Source organism: Buceros rhinoceros, unplaced genomic scaffold (genome assembly GCF_000710305.1).
Source record: "Buceros rhinoceros silvestris isolate BGI_N320 unplaced genomic scaffold, ASM71030v1 scaffold9608, whole genome shotgun sequence".
Taxonomy (NCBI): Eukaryota; Metazoa; Chordata; class Aves; order Bucerotiformes; family Bucerotidae; genus Buceros; species Buceros rhinoceros.
This window is the reverse complement of record NW_010427402.1, coordinates 4,252-21,028: the sequence shown is the minus strand read 5'-3', so window position 1 is coordinate 21,028 and position 16,777 is coordinate 4,252. Positions and strand designations below refer to the sequence as shown.

General features: G+C 47.4%; 1 protein-coding gene across 1 annotated transcript in view; it reads left to right on the top strand.

Annotated features, from left to right (window-relative positions):
* CDK8 (cyclin-dependent kinase 8) overlaps window positions 1-12,954 on the top strand; it is a gene marked incomplete at its 5' end in the record, with an annotated part of 20,800 nt that extends 7,846 nt beyond the window's left edge. The window contains 5 exons of the mRNA XM_010141878.1: window positions 695-767; window positions 5,315-5,412; window positions 6,755-6,833; window positions 6,951-7,109; window positions 11,679-12,954. Of these exons, the coding sequence (XP_010140180.1) occupies window positions 695-767; window positions 5,315-5,412; window positions 6,755-6,833; window positions 6,951-7,109; window positions 11,679-11,804 (535 nt within the window). The remainder of the gene's footprint in view (window positions 1-694; window positions 768-5,314; window positions 5,413-6,754; window positions 6,834-6,950; window positions 7,110-11,678) is intronic.
* Between the last annotated feature and the right edge of the window lie 3,823 nt (window positions 12,955-16,777).

Below are 16,777 nucleotides of genomic sequence, written 5' to 3'. Positions count from 1 at the left end.
TGGTTTGCTGCTATAGCGTCAGAAGAGGCATCTGCTAACCTCGTGCTTTTTCCAGCAGACGGTGGGACTGGTTGTCAGCTGTGGTGTCTGGGTACCTTAGGAAAGCGGAGGAGAGGAATACTGTTCGGTTTGGCAGAGTCATTGCCAGAGAATAACCCCTGAGGTGGGACTCTGCCCCGCTGGTGCCGTGTCCCCATGCCCAGCGACTCGGGGCGTGCTCTTAGACACCCGCCTTGCATCCGCCGTGCCCTTGTAACCCTTTAGAGACCTCATTTCCGAGCTCCTCCTCGAAGAAGGGAGTTCCTGGCTGCTCTTGGAGCAACCTGTACGTGGCAGGCGAGTGCTGAGAAGGGCTGAGCGGTTCCCTCCATTTCCTGGTGTAGAAATGCCCAGGATGGAACCGCGCAGCAGGAGGGTTGCTCAAAGGCAGTTTAGAGCTGGGAGACAGCTCAGGGTCTGCGCAGGGGGGAGCGGTGTGCTTGTCGGAGGGGGTGTGACACGCTGCTACAAGCCCATGAGGGAGACCAAGGCATTTTTGTGGTGTCTGAATCCTTTTTAAGCAGTCTCTGGTGCGGGCCCTTGCAGCGTTCCGTGCTGAATGGAGACTGCTCTTAGCCGTGTCTCGTGGCTACCACGAGCGCTCTGCTGTAGCAGGTCTGCCTGTCAGAAATGTCACGCTTCTTTCCTTTTCTAGGTATACCAACTGCAGCCTTATCAAATACATGGAAAAACATAAAGTTAAACCAGATAGTAAGGCATTCCACTTGGTAAGTTCCTGCGTGCATAAAAGATGAGCCCCCTGATACAAATGACAGCTGTTCAAGAGGAGAGCTGAGCTGCTCTTGAGTCCCCTGTGACTAACTTCACTTTACACGTGTTACACCTTCCTTTGTAATGAAGTTGGGAATAACTGATACTTTGCAATTCAGAATTGTCAAGCTACCTTACCTTCTCCCGTCGATAAAATGACTGAGTCATTCACTGGATTAGTTCTGTACTGAGTATATCAGAAGTTTTCAGTCTAAGTCACGTTTGGTTTATATTTGCAGTGTTGCTGCAGCTCTTAGCCATTTCGCTGCTTTGTATACTTTTAATAGACTAACTTTTATTTAAAAATCCTAAATGCCTAATTTTTTACATATTCATTATTAAGCTTATATCTTACAGACTCTAAAAACATAAACTTGAGACTTGATATGTAGTTTGGAAGATTTTAGTCTGTCTTCCTGGTGCACTCAGCCTCTGCAACTTTCTTATGAAAACTTCCTAGTAGTCTTACAACAACAATCTTCTCTCTAGAATGCGTAACTTTTTTTTTTTTAAATAGAAGACTCCAGTCAAAATAACACACTTGCTCGGCCCTGGAACTGCCCGTGTTAGGTTGCTTCAGAAATTACTATATTGGGCCTTTTTCTCCCGTGTGTTAAAGAACATTCAGGTCTCTAAAATCAACTTAATATTTATGGGGAAGAAAGGATTTAAGTATATCTAGTCTCTCTGAATGGACACTCTCCTTATCTTGCTGTTCCCAACTCAGATTAAATGTTTTCAGGTTAGAGGTTTAAGGTAAATATATTAGTTGGGGGTGCAGGAGTGAGGGAAGAAAGCGGGAGTTGGAGATGAGAGGAATAACCTGGAGGAAAGGGAAGGTGGTTCAGAGGCGTGGGCGCCTGAGGGCCGTGTGGCTTTCGTTCAAGTCCATGGAAGCTGTACCTTCTCTGGTGACCAGACCCATGGGATTTTAACCACCCGTCTTTCTGCCGGTCAGTACTTTCTCCTCCATATGAATTTTGGAATTTATCCTGCAGTCGGAGTGGCTCTGAGGCAGTATTTTTCTTGTGGCGTATTGCGTGAGGGTATTTGAATGGGGCTTTCCAAGCAGCTGAGTTATTGTGCAGTTGGTCTAAAACAGAGCGTATATTCAAGGTTCCGATCAAAACCAAAAGTGCCACCGGCTGAATCGAGTAATCATTGTAAGGGTTACCTGGCGGTTGTACCATGACGCATCATTGGCTGTGAACTGCCTCTGCTCTCTAAGGTTTAAAGCTGTGGAAATACTAGAGGTGTTTACATAAGCGAGGAAACTAGTCCTCTCTGACAGACAGTTAGGATTTTTAGTGGATTTTTGTATCCAAGCACAAGTGGAAGCTGCTGAGCAGTCTAGATATTTGTAATGCATGAAAAGTTTATGCTGACTTGTCAAGAACTGAAGTGCTCAAATTAATCCTGCTTTCACCATGTAGCCATTTATAACAGAGCTTCAGAAATGCAATTTTAGTATTTTTAAGATACTCATGTTTTAGCATGACAATACATACTTCAAAAAATATATTTGACATAACAAGTATATAAGGCCTCATTACAATCAAAGCCTAAATAGTATTTCTGAAAATTATGTTAAGTAATTCATCAAGCAAAAACCAACAAAGTATCTGTTGAAGATGATGTTTCATGCAGGATGGCGTTTGGATAGAAACACTCGTCCTTGGACTCTGAAGTGAAGCAAATTGAGTGAATCTGCAGGTCTTTCTCATCAGCTGGTCTAGGCAGGCGTTTCATAAAATCGTGCAACTGCATGCGTCAGTATTTACCTTCCTGACTTCATCTGCGAGAACAAACGTGCCGCTCGTCACCTGCAGATCTGACTGGTGTCATCTGGAGTCTGAAGCTCTCAAAACTAAGCTTATGGTCGTGTACCAAAACATCAAAGTGATTAAGTATTGCTAGTGGCGAATAGCTGAGAAAACGCTGTCAGTTCTGCCTGTTCAAATCAGTGGCATTAGGTTTTCATATCATACCTTGGCAACCCGAGGTAAAGCCTTTTTCATGCCACAACCTGTATGACATGGCTAGTGACATCATCTGCAGGTCATATAAGTGATTTTCCCCTCCCTGATTCCTCAGCTCTTGATGTCTCGCCACTCACCGATCTGGTTTAACACCAAGCTTAGGTAAACCTGAGTAGGTCAGTCCTTGCTGCACGTCCTGGTGCTCCGTAAAAAGACCTCCTCTGAATGAACTACCTTCTCTTAAAAGCTGCGAGTGCTTTGGCCAAACCAACCTGAAATTTCTCATCTGCCTTTTTAAGTCTTGCAAATTTATAGAGTGTTTCAACAACAAAGCTGGACACAAAATAATCACGAGAATAGGTGAGAGCACTTAACACAGCGTTTTCTCTTCTCCCTGTGGTATCACAACAGGGTGATAACGGTTCGAATGTATTCGGCATGTTTATGTTTATACCAGAAAAGCACTAGAATGCAAAATCAAGGCCACTACTACCACTCCTCCATCTGTCATACCTGTTAGTACAGGACAGGAGGACCAGGAGGTGAGTTTGAGCGGGAGCTCCTGACTGAAGACGCTGCTCAACTGCTCCGTCTCCCACTCGCTGCTGTTGGGATCTATACGGCACTGGTGAGGCCACACCTGGAGTGCTGTGTCCAGTTTTGGGCCCCTCACTGCAAGAAGGACATTGAGCTGCTGGAGCGGGTTCAGAGAAGGGCAACGAAGCTCCTGAAGAGTTTAGAGAACTTGTCCTATGAGGAGCAGCTGAGGGAGCTGGGGGTGTTTAGCCTGGAGAAGAGGAGGCTCAGGGGGGACCTTATTGCTCTCTGCAATTATCTGAAGGGAAGTTGTAGGGAGGTGGGGGTCGATCTCTTCTCCCATATTGAGAATGACAGGACGAGGAGGAATGGCCTCAAGTTGCGCCAGGGGAGGTTTAGGTTAGATATCAGGAAGAATTTCGTTCCAGAGAGGGTTGTGCAGCATTGGCACAGGCTGCCCAGGGAGGTGGTGGAGTCCCCATCCCTGGAGGGGTTTCACAGCCATGTGGAGGTGCTGGTGAGGGACATGGTGTAGGGACCCTGGCAGTGCAGGGGGACAGTTGGACTCGGTGATCTTTAAGGTCTCTTCCAACCAGATGATTCTATGATTCGCCCCGGCAGAACTGGTAGTGAGAGCGAGCGCTTGGTGCAGTTTGGATGGTGCCAGTGTCATGCGAGCGAAAAAGCAGCTGTTGGGTGAAGCAGGCATAGCCACGTTCTTTGGTGCCTCCCGTAGACACAGGTGGCGAGGAAAGCAGGGTGCAGTTGATGGCTAATCAGCTCTGCTAGGATCCTCTCGGTTTTATACTCCCTGCTGTCTGTCAGAACCACTCACTGACAATCTGATCCATTTAAAACCCCTGGTCCTTCCAAAGTACCATCTTCAAGCCCTGTGCAGCGGCTGTCGAAGTTGGCTTGTGTTCAGGTGGAGGGTGTGCTGAGCCATGGGTGAACGCCTTCAGCCCCTCCACCAGACCCTGAGCAAGCTCAGCCCAGCTCTCGGTACCAGAACTCTTCCACCTAATATTACAAATATTTTCTACTTTTAAAACCGCTCAGTTAAAGGATCGCCTGGCTGAACGATGGAATAAAAACACAGTAAACTATGTATCAGCAATGAACGGGACCACCACTGCCCTTGGGATGGAGCACTGTGAACAAATGCAGGATGAAGCATCAGTCAAGTAGCTGCAGCCACGTACCCATTTTCTATGGCATAAACATAGAACAAAATAAATCAGGAGGAGCCAAAGTTAGTAACACTTCAGTTCTGTATGTGAAAAACGACCATGTGGATGAATGTCAGTAAAGAGAGAAAAAATCTGGTTGATTTAAGTTGGGAAATCACAACATTTCTTTTTTGGCAATGACAACAAACTGCATTTACCAGTCCCAGAACTCTTAATTCTGGCATGTTTTACAATAGTAGATGTGAAGAGTTTATCTGTTCTGACGCAGAGAGTAAAGGGGCTGTGAGACAGCTTGTGGAAGAGGAAGATCTTGGAGTATCTGTGCAAGAACTGGTACCTGCAGAGATGTACTAATATGATAATACTAAATAACGAGCAGTAATGGACACAGAGTCATTTTAGGTATTAATTGCAAAGAATTATTTGAATTTAAAAGGATATGATTATGCTTCCTATGAAGAGCAAGTTGAAGAAAACCAAATATGTGCACGTGTCATCACCTTGTGGGAAGGGAACAGACCATTAAAGCTGCTGGTATGTTGTGAAACTCCTCAGATGTTTTTCTTAGAACATTTGTGACTGGAACTGAGTGTCCTGGGCTTTGTGAGTAAAAATAGGTGTTCTTTAACAGGAAATGGAGTTGCTGTGTTAACGAGAGAGAAGAATGCGGTGATGCCCTTTATGGTTAGGGGTTTCAGTTGAGACGTGTTGGTATCAGCTTGTCTTTCAGGAATAATTCAGGGGAGGTGCTGTGAACAGTTTTGGTAATGCAGAGCTTTTTACCTTGTATTTGTGCAGCTTCAGAAATTGCTCACTATGGATCCAATAAAGAGAATTACCTCAGAACAGGCTATGCAGGATCCCTATTTCTTAGAAGATCCTCTTCCCACGTCTGAGTAAGTGGTTGGTTTATTAACCTATCAGTGCATCCAGAGGCGCTTTAGACATGCGTGCTTTGCCTCTGCTGTAAATACGCTCGTGAGCGCTGAGGGAAATACTGACTAACAGCCAATGAAAGCGACAGCCTCTGCGATGCCGTTTGTGGTTTTTAAAATTAAATAGCGTTCTTACTAATCTCTTGGTTTCTGGAACTCTGATCCTATTAGCGCTAATCTTGTTATTCGCTGACAGGTTGATTGTGCATGCTGCAGCTCTTTGTAGACAACTGCGAAGTGCCTGCAGGTCCACTTCTGCTCCGGAGTGCCAGATGATGCTCCCTCATTAGTTCATGTTTTTCTGTCTTAGCCTTTGTGGGAAATTCAGTGGGTGGGACAAGTCAGCTCTGTGTCTCTGCGCTGACATCCTTAACAACTTAAATCCATTTTCTGCAGATGCTTCTCTTTTTTGTTGCGCAGGGAAATATACAAAAGGGAGAAAATGTAGAGACAATGAATTAAAAATTAAGCCCCCCTCCCAACAGACTAGCCAGAGGCGTGATTGTACACCTCTCTAGGAAAGCTGTTAGTACTTCTTGTGTATGATTCTCTGCCGTGATCTAGGGAAGAATTTATACAATATGGCATGTATACTTATAAGCAATTAATGAAAAATGAAATTATTTCACTGAAACCTACTGGATTATTTCTAACAGCTCCTGACCTGTCTCTGTGGTGTAACGTTGTCATGTGAATGATTGGCTTTTGCAGAACCTGCTTTCAGGACAGTGCTTGGCTTTTTTCTCAGCTTCAGGTTGGCATTTTCATGTGAACGCACATTGAATAATGCTAGCAGGGGCACAGAGACTTTATGAGTACGTTCAACTGATTAAGGGCAGGTAAATATTAGCTCACACTAGCAGTACCAAATTCATGGGGACCACGAGATACGAATTGACAGGTGAAGTTCCTAGTTCTTTTTAAACTTTGTTCCAGGTGGTTTTATTAATAACCAGTGGAGTTTCCAGGAGTATTTTTAGTATTTTAGTCTTGAGGTTGTGAATTACCCCATAGCTGGGTTAGTGCCCTTCCAGATACCAACAGGTCGTGTACCTTTCCAGACACCAGGAAGACTGTTAGAAGTTTCAATAGAGTGTGTAAGAGGCAGCTGAAGAATGAAAATAATTGTGAATAGGTTCACAGAGTTTAGAATATGATGAAAGTGGGACAGGGAAAACTTCTCCACTAGTTACAGGTATTGGCTGTCTTTCAGGCGATGGGAAACTGGAGTGAATCAGTATGAATCTTACAGGTCTAACCCTTCTGTTCTAATACAGTGATAAATAGCCTTTTTGGGGGGCAGTGTTTTTGCAGGTTGTCAAATCCCCTACCCAAAACGAGAATTTTTAACAGAGGAAGAACCAGATGATAAAGGAGACAAAGTAAGTACTGGACGAACAGCATCATCATGCTTCACTGGCTTTCACTATTTCCTGTTTCCACGTTACTTCATGTACTGCTTTTGAGTTGAAATTTTTCTTTGTGTTTAAACAATTGAGAAGAACCAGCAGCAGCAGCAGGGCAATAACCATACGAACGGAACTGGTCATCCAGGGAACCAAGACAACAGTCACACACAGGGACCCCCACTGAAAAAAGTGAGAGTTGTTCCTCCTACCACTACCTCAGGTGGACTTATCATGACCTCAGACTATCAGGTATCTGTTTTATTTGTATATGGTGTGTTTGGTTTTCATGGGTACAGCAGAGTTTCTTTAAGCTAAGAAAGTAATTTTGTAAATGTCACTGTATTAACAGGTATTTTTTGGCATCCTCCAGATGTTTTTTCAGATGCATTTAGTTGATGGTTTGCCTGAAAATTGACATGCTGATACTCTTCGTTAGCAGTAGGGAAATTCGGATTGGAGGTTTTTACAGGTACTAAATGATTACCTTGTATTGGGGAGTGCTGACTGTGGACCAGCAGCCTGTTGTGCTGTGCTCTGTGCCACCGAAAAATACCGTTCCACATTTGAACAAATCTGTAAACGGTAGGAACCAAAGGACACAGCAGCACACAAGCTGTGAACTGAGAACCTGAACAAGAGTTTTAGGTGGACAAGTGGATGGGAAAGCAGTGTTTTGGATGACAAACCTGCTGTCTTAATCTCTGTTTTGAAGATGAAGGCAGATTCCAGACTGAGTAAACCCAGTACTACAGATCTGAAGAGACAGCCGAGGTGGTGGCAGTCAATGAGTGAGGAAGCTGAGGAGGTTTGTGGGGAAAAAAGGTTGTGGAAAACTTGAAAATTGTTCTAGTCTTCTTGCGTTTGAGCTTGTGGTCATACGTGAGGAAATCAGAGGGTCTGGAGCAGGAAGATATCTGAGGGCACCCCAAGGAATGATACCTGAATGTGTCGGTTTGGACGAGATTGTTCCTGGAGACAGGGGTGAAGGGACTTGAGGGACAGAACTTTTAGTTTGAAGAAATTTCAGCAGAGAAGCAAGGAAGACTTCAAATGGTAGGTCTAGGAGCAGCTCGAGAGGTGGCAGACTTTGGAAGCTGAGGGAATGGAATTTTTCAGGAGGCGGCAGGCTGTTGGAAACACTAGCCTGCAGGAACTATTAAACACTGTGGGACAGGGACTCCTGTCGTACAGGAGCCAGGTGAAGAGAGTCTCCGATGAAATCAAAAGGTGGGGAAGTCAGAAACTACCGTCAGTGTTTTCAGTGAATGTAAAGGTTAGGATCTAAATCCGAGACCTGAATATTGAAAACCCACTTAGCTGTGCCTAAATTCAGTAGCAAAACTTTGGGAAAGTTAAAGATCAGTGTCCGTAGAACTGCTCTGTCTACTTGCTTTCCACAGTTTGATCCTGCTTCTCTATAAACACCCTGGGCTTTGAAATCTTGCATTTCAGAGTTCGCTCCTGAGACTACCAGGTACCTCCAAAGGCTGCCTGGGGACATTACCCTCATCCTTACGTAAATCCATATACTTGCAGCACTGGCCAAAACTTGAAAGTACTAAAAAATGTAAGATAAAGTCCCTTTTTGAGGAGCTTTATTGTGAGACCCTTCCTGTAGTCCCCAAGTGCCTTTGCTGAGCTTGTCCCAGGACGTCAGTAGCGTATCGGTTCTCAAGCCACTCGCTTTGAACGGTGTGAATTTTCAGAGCTGTTCGAAGCAGCAGTCAGCCGTAACGACAGTGCCGCAGTGTGGGCTGCCTCTCTGCATAACCATCGTCCTTCTTTTAGTTGCATTACCCATCACAGAGCACTCTCACGGGTGCTTCAGCCCTTCACTTCGGCGAGCTGCGGTCAGTGGCTGGTTTGGCCTTTCAGCTGGCCCCTTCTACCACTGCTGTCCTCGGTGGGCATCGTGAAGGCGGCAAACACAGCTGTCACTCTTCATGCTCTCCTCCTGTTGAGTCACATCTAAGGAGTCTGATGCAGAAGTTGCAGGTGCTGTGTCAGGGAGCCCCGTTTTCACGCCCTTCACCTCACTGTGCTGCGGCAGCTTGGCGGTTTGAACAAACCTCGGCTTCCACTTCTGTGCGCGAGAGCTGACCTGTGCTAGTTGAGCTGTTGGAAGACTCGAGTTGCCTCAGCAGGAGTAGATGTTGGTTTGTTTTCAGCTCATGCTAATCAAAGCTTTTGTACTCTCGGATATCCATCCCAGGATTATCGCTGGGGGCAGCCCTCGTCAGCAGATGGAATTTCAGAATCCTTTTGCCTCGAGATAGTGATAACTGCTACTTCGCTGCCTCAGGAGCTCTCACTGGCAACCCAACTGCTCCTGACTCATCTTGTTGCTGTCTCTCTAGGAGGCAAAACACTTGATTTTTTTTTTTTTTTTTTAAATTTACATCTTAGAAAGTGGCAATGGGCAGATTTGTTCCGAACAAGGTATCTGGAAAACACGGTAATCAAAAGGAGGAGACCTGGACTTGCTGGCACCAGCACAAAAGCAGTGCAAAGCTGCCTGTTGGTGGTTTCAGGTCTCCCTGACAAGAATTCCTCACATTTCTTGCTTCTGATCCTGCAGCTTGAGGAGGTGGAAAGCAAGTATTACAATGCAGCCCTCTGTGTTAGTGAAACACCTGTGCCTTTGTTCTGCCTCTAACTTGCTCCAATTCCCCGTATAAAGCTTGTGAAGGAGGATTGCCATCTCCTGGGCAAGGCACACTAAGACACTTTCTCCATCCATTCCGAAGTCAAGTTACTCTCTGCAGAGTAAGTCCACCTTGTATCCTTTTCCGCCGCACATAAAAATAGCTGACACGTGGCGCACACGCTGCCTCGCCTGCTCGTTCCCTCTGCAGCGTGACCCTTCTAGGGGCCAGCGTGACCCTTCTAGGGGCAGCGTGATTGAACGGGCTGCAGAAATGCCACTGCTCTGGGCTCTAGCTGGGATGCCCCGCTGGGTGCTTACTGGCGTTTAGAAAGGGTTGGACATTTACATTCGTTCTTCAACAAAAGCCATCTGTTGTTCTGGATGTCAGGAAAGAACCTGGTGACGTTTAATTGCCTCCGTCTTAAAGTAGGGTCTGGTTCAGAAGTTGGGTTGCAGAAGTGTTGACAACTGCCGTGAACGGTCGTTTTTCACACGGTTAAACTCAGGATAGTTTCCTACGGAGAGGAGCCACGCTTGGGCAAAAAGCGTGTTCGGGGACTTGTGCTCTCTGAAGTGTACCCTGCATTTGTTACCTGGAGAAGGGTGACGCGGAGCTGTGACGCTTCTGTTACCGGAGTGAGTCTGTCTCTCAAGACCAAAGGCACGTGCCACACAAGTTCAGTCACCGTGTCACCGGTGCCGTTCAGTGCGGGTGTGTTGCCGCTGGCATTCAGTGCTGGTCCAGCCATTTCTCGCTTTAGAGAATCAGCTCAGTCCTCTGAGCGTTCGTTAGCAGGTAGAATTTGCATTTTTTGTTTCTGCCGTTATCTCAACATCCCAATGACAGCTTCCATCCTAAATGCAGAACAGCAGGAAAAAATGGGCTCGCTATGTATTATTATTTACAAAATCTGTGAAGCTATTTTGACGTTTTGCTTTCTCAGGATGTCGGTTCACCGTAGTTTTGTGTATTCAGGTCTCAGCAGCAATATCCTAGTCCTGCAGCATTCACCTTAGAGAAGTTTCTAGACCTTTACTAGAAGCAGCTTTTCCTAAAAGTCCTAATACGCCTTGTAGTGTCAGGAGTCCGGAAGTTACACAGCAGTTTCTAAACACCACAGAATTTGCGCGTGTGTAAACCTTAACGTGGAAGTCAGACAGGAATGGACTGCAATGGTGTCACTGCGCTGGAATGTGAAAGGCTGCTGAGGGCTCACATGCTCAGGCGGAAGATCTCCCACGCCGCCCTTTTGTCCTTTAATGCGGGATGTGTAAATAACTGAATTTTAGGTTAAGATTGAAGTAGGCAGTTGCTGTTTTCTCAGAGCTCCTTGTAATGATGGAGCTCTGAGCTTCCACTCACATAACTGAGAAATGCTGGTTGAAAGGGGCCTCCAGGGAGCACCGAGCCCAGTCTCCCGCTGGAAGCAGGGCTCTTGCTAATGCTGAATCTGGTGAGCCGTGGCTTTGCTTAGCTGAGTCTTACAGTCCTCCTCAGATGGAGACTTCACAGTCTCACTGTGAAAGGGCTTCTAGTGCCAGACTGGTCTCACAGTGATTTCCCCCCTGCCACCAGTGTCGATCCTGAACCTCCCAAGCTACAGTCCATGGCCGTTTCCCCGTGAAGTCTCTGCTTCCACTGTGAAGTTTGTGGCTGTCCTCTTTAACTCTTCTTCGGGTGTTTGTAAGGCTGCTGCCAGACGACACCTTAGCCTAGATAATCCCAGACTTTACTCCGAGGTCACACAAAAGGGTGGCAGGCGTATCCTTGGTACAGGAGAATCTCCAGCAGCAGTGGGATGGACCTCCACCTTGACATACCTTCTGGTCAGGGGAGAACACCAGCGCTCGGTGGGGGGTGGTCGCCGTGTGTAATACACAGCTGTACTGTAGCCATCTGGAGGGTTGGCTGACGTGATGGGTGTAGGTTCACAGGCCGTCATCAGGGTGGATAACTGGAGGGTGGTAACGGTTTCTTCCCAGTCTGGTCCTCCTGCTGTTCACACCTGCACGTGGTGCAGTTGCCGTCACAGAAAAGAAGCCTGGAAGTGCAGCTGCTCTGAGACTGGGTGTGCTTGGTGCCTCTTGAAGAAATACATCGGGAGGCGAAACTGTCTTGTGATGAACCTGTTACGAAGGGTGACCTGTCCTCTGCTTTTCCCCCTCTGCAGCGTTCCAACCCCCATGCTGCCTACCCCAACCCCGGACCAAGCACATCGCAGCCACAGAGCAGCATGGGGTATTCAACTACCTCCCAGCAGCCGCCCCAGTACTCGCACCAGACACACCGGTACTGAGCTGCCTCCCGACGACGCCAGTGCACTGTTGCTCACGCTGCAGGACCGGCCGCACAGCTGCCTGCTGGAACCCGCCTTGGGCCACCAGAATGTACTGTAACCCCCCCGCTCCCTCCCACCTGTCCCACCGCCACCACCCCTCCACAGCGCGGAGCAGTGGCTCCAGTTGTCCCCGTTGGGGTTAGACTTGAACGGAAAGTGCTAGCACAGTTTGTGTTGTGGATCTGCTCCTTCCATAGTTTACTTGACACGGTTCAGACTGACCGATGCATTTTTTTTCCGTGACAGTCTGTAGCAGTTGAAGCTGTGACATGTGCTAGGGGCAAGCATTTTTGTTGTCGTATGTGGTGAATTCTCTTGATGTAACAACTTTATCTGACCAATCGTACACGACATCGTTGAACTGGTACTTGAAGCATACCGTCTGTTACCATGGCAGAGAGGAAACCGGCCGCGATTCCAGCCCAGACCCTTCTGACAGACGATTATTTTTAGTGACTTTTGTGGATTGGCTCATCTTCCACCTAGATCAATGTTTTCTGACTGCCACGGTTGCTAGGATGAGATTTTTTTAAGAACATGAAAACATTTGCAATTTTTTCCAGCAATTACAAATGTCCCAAAGATTAATTTCCAACATAAGTTTTTGTTTTTGTTTTTAAATCTATGACTTGACTGGTATTAAAGCTGCTATTTGATAGTAAAATAAGTATGTTGTCATTGATATAAACATGTTTGGTTCAGCAAACAAACTAAAATGATTGTCATAGACAGTGTTTTATTTTTTTCCTGTTGGTGTTAATGATTTGTGAGCATGCTTTGGGATTAAAAAAGCATGAATGATATTTCCTAAAAAGGTGCGGCATCCATTCAGATATTTCATCATGATTTTGAGAACCAGCTTGGTGTAGTGGATTTTAAATTTTGTTCAGTTAATTAATTTTTTTAAATGTTCGCACGTTGTTTAGGGGTGCCATTCCTACAGCAGAGGATCAAGGTGTTAGGAAAGCCTTAGAATTTATGAGGAAAAACTTACATACAATGTACTGTATCAAACTATTTTACATGAATGACACAAGTATTCTGAATAAAAAAATCGAACATTGTTAAAACAAGGTGTTATGTAATAAATTTATTTTTCATAAATCTGGATATGACCTTTGCCTGTCTTCCTTTTGCAGGGCCAACACCCTGCTCCCCCGCGGTGCACCTCTGTCAGGCCGTGTCCTGAGAAACGGTATCCGGCAGGAATTTGTCTCCAAGGGGCAGGCGCCCATTACCTGCGGAGAAGGATTTTTTTTTTTTTTTTTAAATAGCAGGAAGAAGCTACGGTGCTTTTGTAAAATGTCGCTACCCCTGTTGCGTACGTGTAGCTGCTCAGCTGGAGATGCTCTGAACGCGGGTTCGTGAGTAACCACGTCCGGGGATCAGACCGCTCCTTCTCACCTGCACACCCAGAGGTGTTCCTGTCCGAGGGGTTCTGCTGTAGCTCGTCCTCATCCCGGTAGCCATGGCACACCAGCCCCCGATTTTATGACATAAATATAGGCAGGATTTTTCTCTCAGGTGCTCCGTGTGGCGTGAACACCAGCTGCTGTGCCGTTCCGAGCTCTGCACTGCTGACACCCGAGGCAAAGGAACCCGCGCCGGCAGCCAGCCCGCAGCGCGAACCGTGGCTGAGGTGACGGGGAGGTTTTCTGAGGGGAGCAGAGGCTGGAAGTGTTTAGGAGACGTAAAACTGGAGAAAATCTGGGTGCGCTTTATGCTGCCTTAGTAATACTGTGTGATACTCTCTTCGTTTTGACCTAAGTGTTGTCAGAATTTGGCTTGGCTCCATTTCTGGGATAAAAATACACAGATGGGAGTGCTTGAAACTTCCTTGCTGTTTGTTTTTCAAATTAAAGCCTCTTTTCGTCCTTTCCTTAATTTATGTGTAGGCTTTGAACTTGCCCGTTCAGTATCTCTAGACTCTTACGGGTGCTGAGATGGTGACAAGAGGAACTTTGGCTGAAGTACTGCCGGCCTCCGTCTTTGGGGGGGTTATTCATATCGGTGCATACTAGTTGATACCATTCGTATGACCGGAACCCCTGTTTGGTACCAGCACACGGTGGTGTCCCCAGTGCTCTGTTCAGAAGGAGCAGGCTGCCTTTCATTCCGCTTCTGCAGAGGGAAACGCCTCCCGCTGACAAAAAGAACTCCTGCCATTAGTTCGCGCTTGAATTTAATTTTCCTGTTAAGAAGGTATTTGAGATGAAGACGCATCTTATCTACTAATTATAATAAAACTAAATTACACTCTACATTTAGTTCTAAGTAGTCTGCTGCTCACGGTACTCTAATTCATTTACCTGGATTCTTAGTAGACATGTTGGGCGAACTGAGATCCTAGAGGGAAAGCAGCTCTGAGCAGCTGACTTGTCGTGATGTCTGAGGCAGCGGGTCGTTCTGGAGGAGGAATTCGGGGTTTCTTTCTCTAGAACTGAGGAAAGGAGGTTTTTCAATGACACCTTCAAGGTGGGGCATGTTTCTGTTAATTATGTCACATTTGTGATAATTATAAGTGATCTGTCTTCTGGTTTTAGGGATTCGGAGGGCAAGACTAGATCACTGTCCTGAGCTCTTTAAACAAAACAAAACAAAGGAATCCTGCCCCTGTTTTTTCTCTAGGTTTTTTTTACGTGTTACTGAACAAGGAGGAAGAAAGCAGCACCTTTGAGAACGCTGAACGGGAGAGCTGCTGGTTCCCGTGAGGGCGGGGGGCTCTTTCCTCACCTCCTCAGCTTTCATCACTGTATTCAAGAACTTCAGGGCTTTTTGGTTTTCACCAACAATTATCTGAGCAATCTGAGTGTATTTCAAATAGCTGGAGGCCGGGAACCTGTCTGCGTGGCTCCCTTGAAAGAACAGAGCGTTCCTCTGGAGCAGGCCGAGGTTGGAAATGGGCTACACGAGTCGCTTGGTGGCGAGGATGGAACGCGACTGTGCAGCCTCCTTGGCACTGCCCGCAAGCCGAGCTCCTGGCAGCTCAGGATTTACCAGCTTCTTCAGCAAAAATAGCTACGTTTGGCAGTGATCCCTTTCAAAGAGGGTTTCTGCATTGGTGGGGGGAGCAGCAGTCTGCGGGAGGAAATAGGAGAGTGGTCCGGTCCTGTCCTGTCCTCTCCTGGGGTACGTAGAGATTGGAAAGTCCTCAGTGAGCTCAGCGAACTGCCCGCGGAGGTTGAGCTGAGAGGTGGGCGGGCTTTGGTCCACGTTTTCTTTCATCTTCCCTTTTCCTTCATTCACAGAATCACCTGGTTGGAAGAGACCTTCAAGATCATTGAGTCCAACCGTCCCCCCTGCACTGCCAGGTCCCCCCTGTCCCTCAGCAGCACCTCCACACGGCTGGGAAACCCCTCTGGGGATGGGGACTCCACCACCTCCCTGGGCAGCCTGTGCCAATGCTGCACAGCCCTCTTTAACCTAAATTTCCCCTGATGCAACTTAAGGCCATGAAGCCACTGCTGGGCAAAGTCTCTTCTGGGTCTGGGGTGATCATCTGCAGGTGGCAAACTCCCCAGGCAGCCCCGGCGGTAGTCCTGAGCAGGAGAGGAGGGTTTTTACTTTGTGTGCAATGCCTAATTCTTACGGGGTTCAGTTTCCACGCTTCCAGGGGGCTCACGTTTCCATTCAGGGGAGATACTCAGTGCAGCTGGCGGGTACCTGCCACTGCCGGTCCCAGCAGCACTGCAGTCCTCGGTGTCTCATTTGCTAGATGGTCTGCTCAGAGCGGAGCAAGTTTTCCCCGTGTTTCTTTGCTGAGGGCTGTCAGCAGCCCAAGTCCCGGGTGTCTCCTCAGCCGCTGCCTCCGTGGCGGGTTTGCATAAAGCTTTCTCCCCAGCATGGAGCAGCAGGCTCTGTGGGACTGACCACTCGGGTGTTCTCTACGGGCAGCGCTGCGACTCTCCTCTGCCAGCTGAGACACGCAGATGATGACAGCAAAGCATGGATGGAGTGAGAGCAGCATGCAGGAGTCAGCCGTGTCGTGGAAGGGCTGTCAGAAAGCATCTTGGATGCTGTTCCTGGTGCTTTCACCTCTTGTGTATCTCTTGCCCGTTCAGACCCCAGCAGACGCGGCAGTTAGAACAAGGGTTGGAGTCAGCTGCAAGTGAAGGTTTTATGTGAAGGAAGTACTTGTGCTGTTCCCCAGTGTCCACTGCTTGATTTCTGAGGCTTCTCTGGACGATGGGCAGCTCTCCCTCAAGCCCACCTGGCTTCAGCAAAGGCAAGCTGTGAGCTCTGCCTTTCACGTACGGTGGCTGTTGGTGATGTTATGGCAGGGTTAGGTAGTTTGACTGCCAGTGAGTGGGGTAACGGTGGTGGGACGGAGCCTGCAGGATCTCGTGTTGGTTATTGTGCATCAGGAAGGAAAGGCAGAGATTATTCTTTGGAGCAAGTGGGGAAGGTGCAGACCTGCCCTTTGGGCTAAATGCTGTTCCCAGGGTAAGCTGAGGCTCTTTTCTGCAGAAGGGCTGAGTAATGTGGTGCTCCCAACATGCTATTTCAGTTACACTCCAGAATAGAGCAGCCATTTCAGCATCTTCCTCTAGGCTGAGTGGTGACAGTGCCTCAGGATGCCGGTTCTGAGACGGTTTAATAGCCAGCCTCCCTTGAGACCAAGGTAGATGAGCTTAATTCAGTGTAATTTACTTGTCACAGCTGTGGATAGAGAACACTTTGTGAAATAACGTGTCAGACATCTGAATGATGGGGTGTACAAACTGTGCCCTAGCAGTAGGAGACGGAGGAAAAGGCGCTTACCCTTGGGAAGCGAAACAGAAGCAGAGCTGCTGCTGCTGCCACCAGGACTCCTGTGGTAAGTTCTCCTTGAGGGTTTGACGCAGCTTTATCTCGGCGGCTGGCTTCAGCGGTGGCAGGGAGGAGTGATCTGCAGAGCACTGTCGTTCGTTAAAGGGATCCTGTGTGCAGAG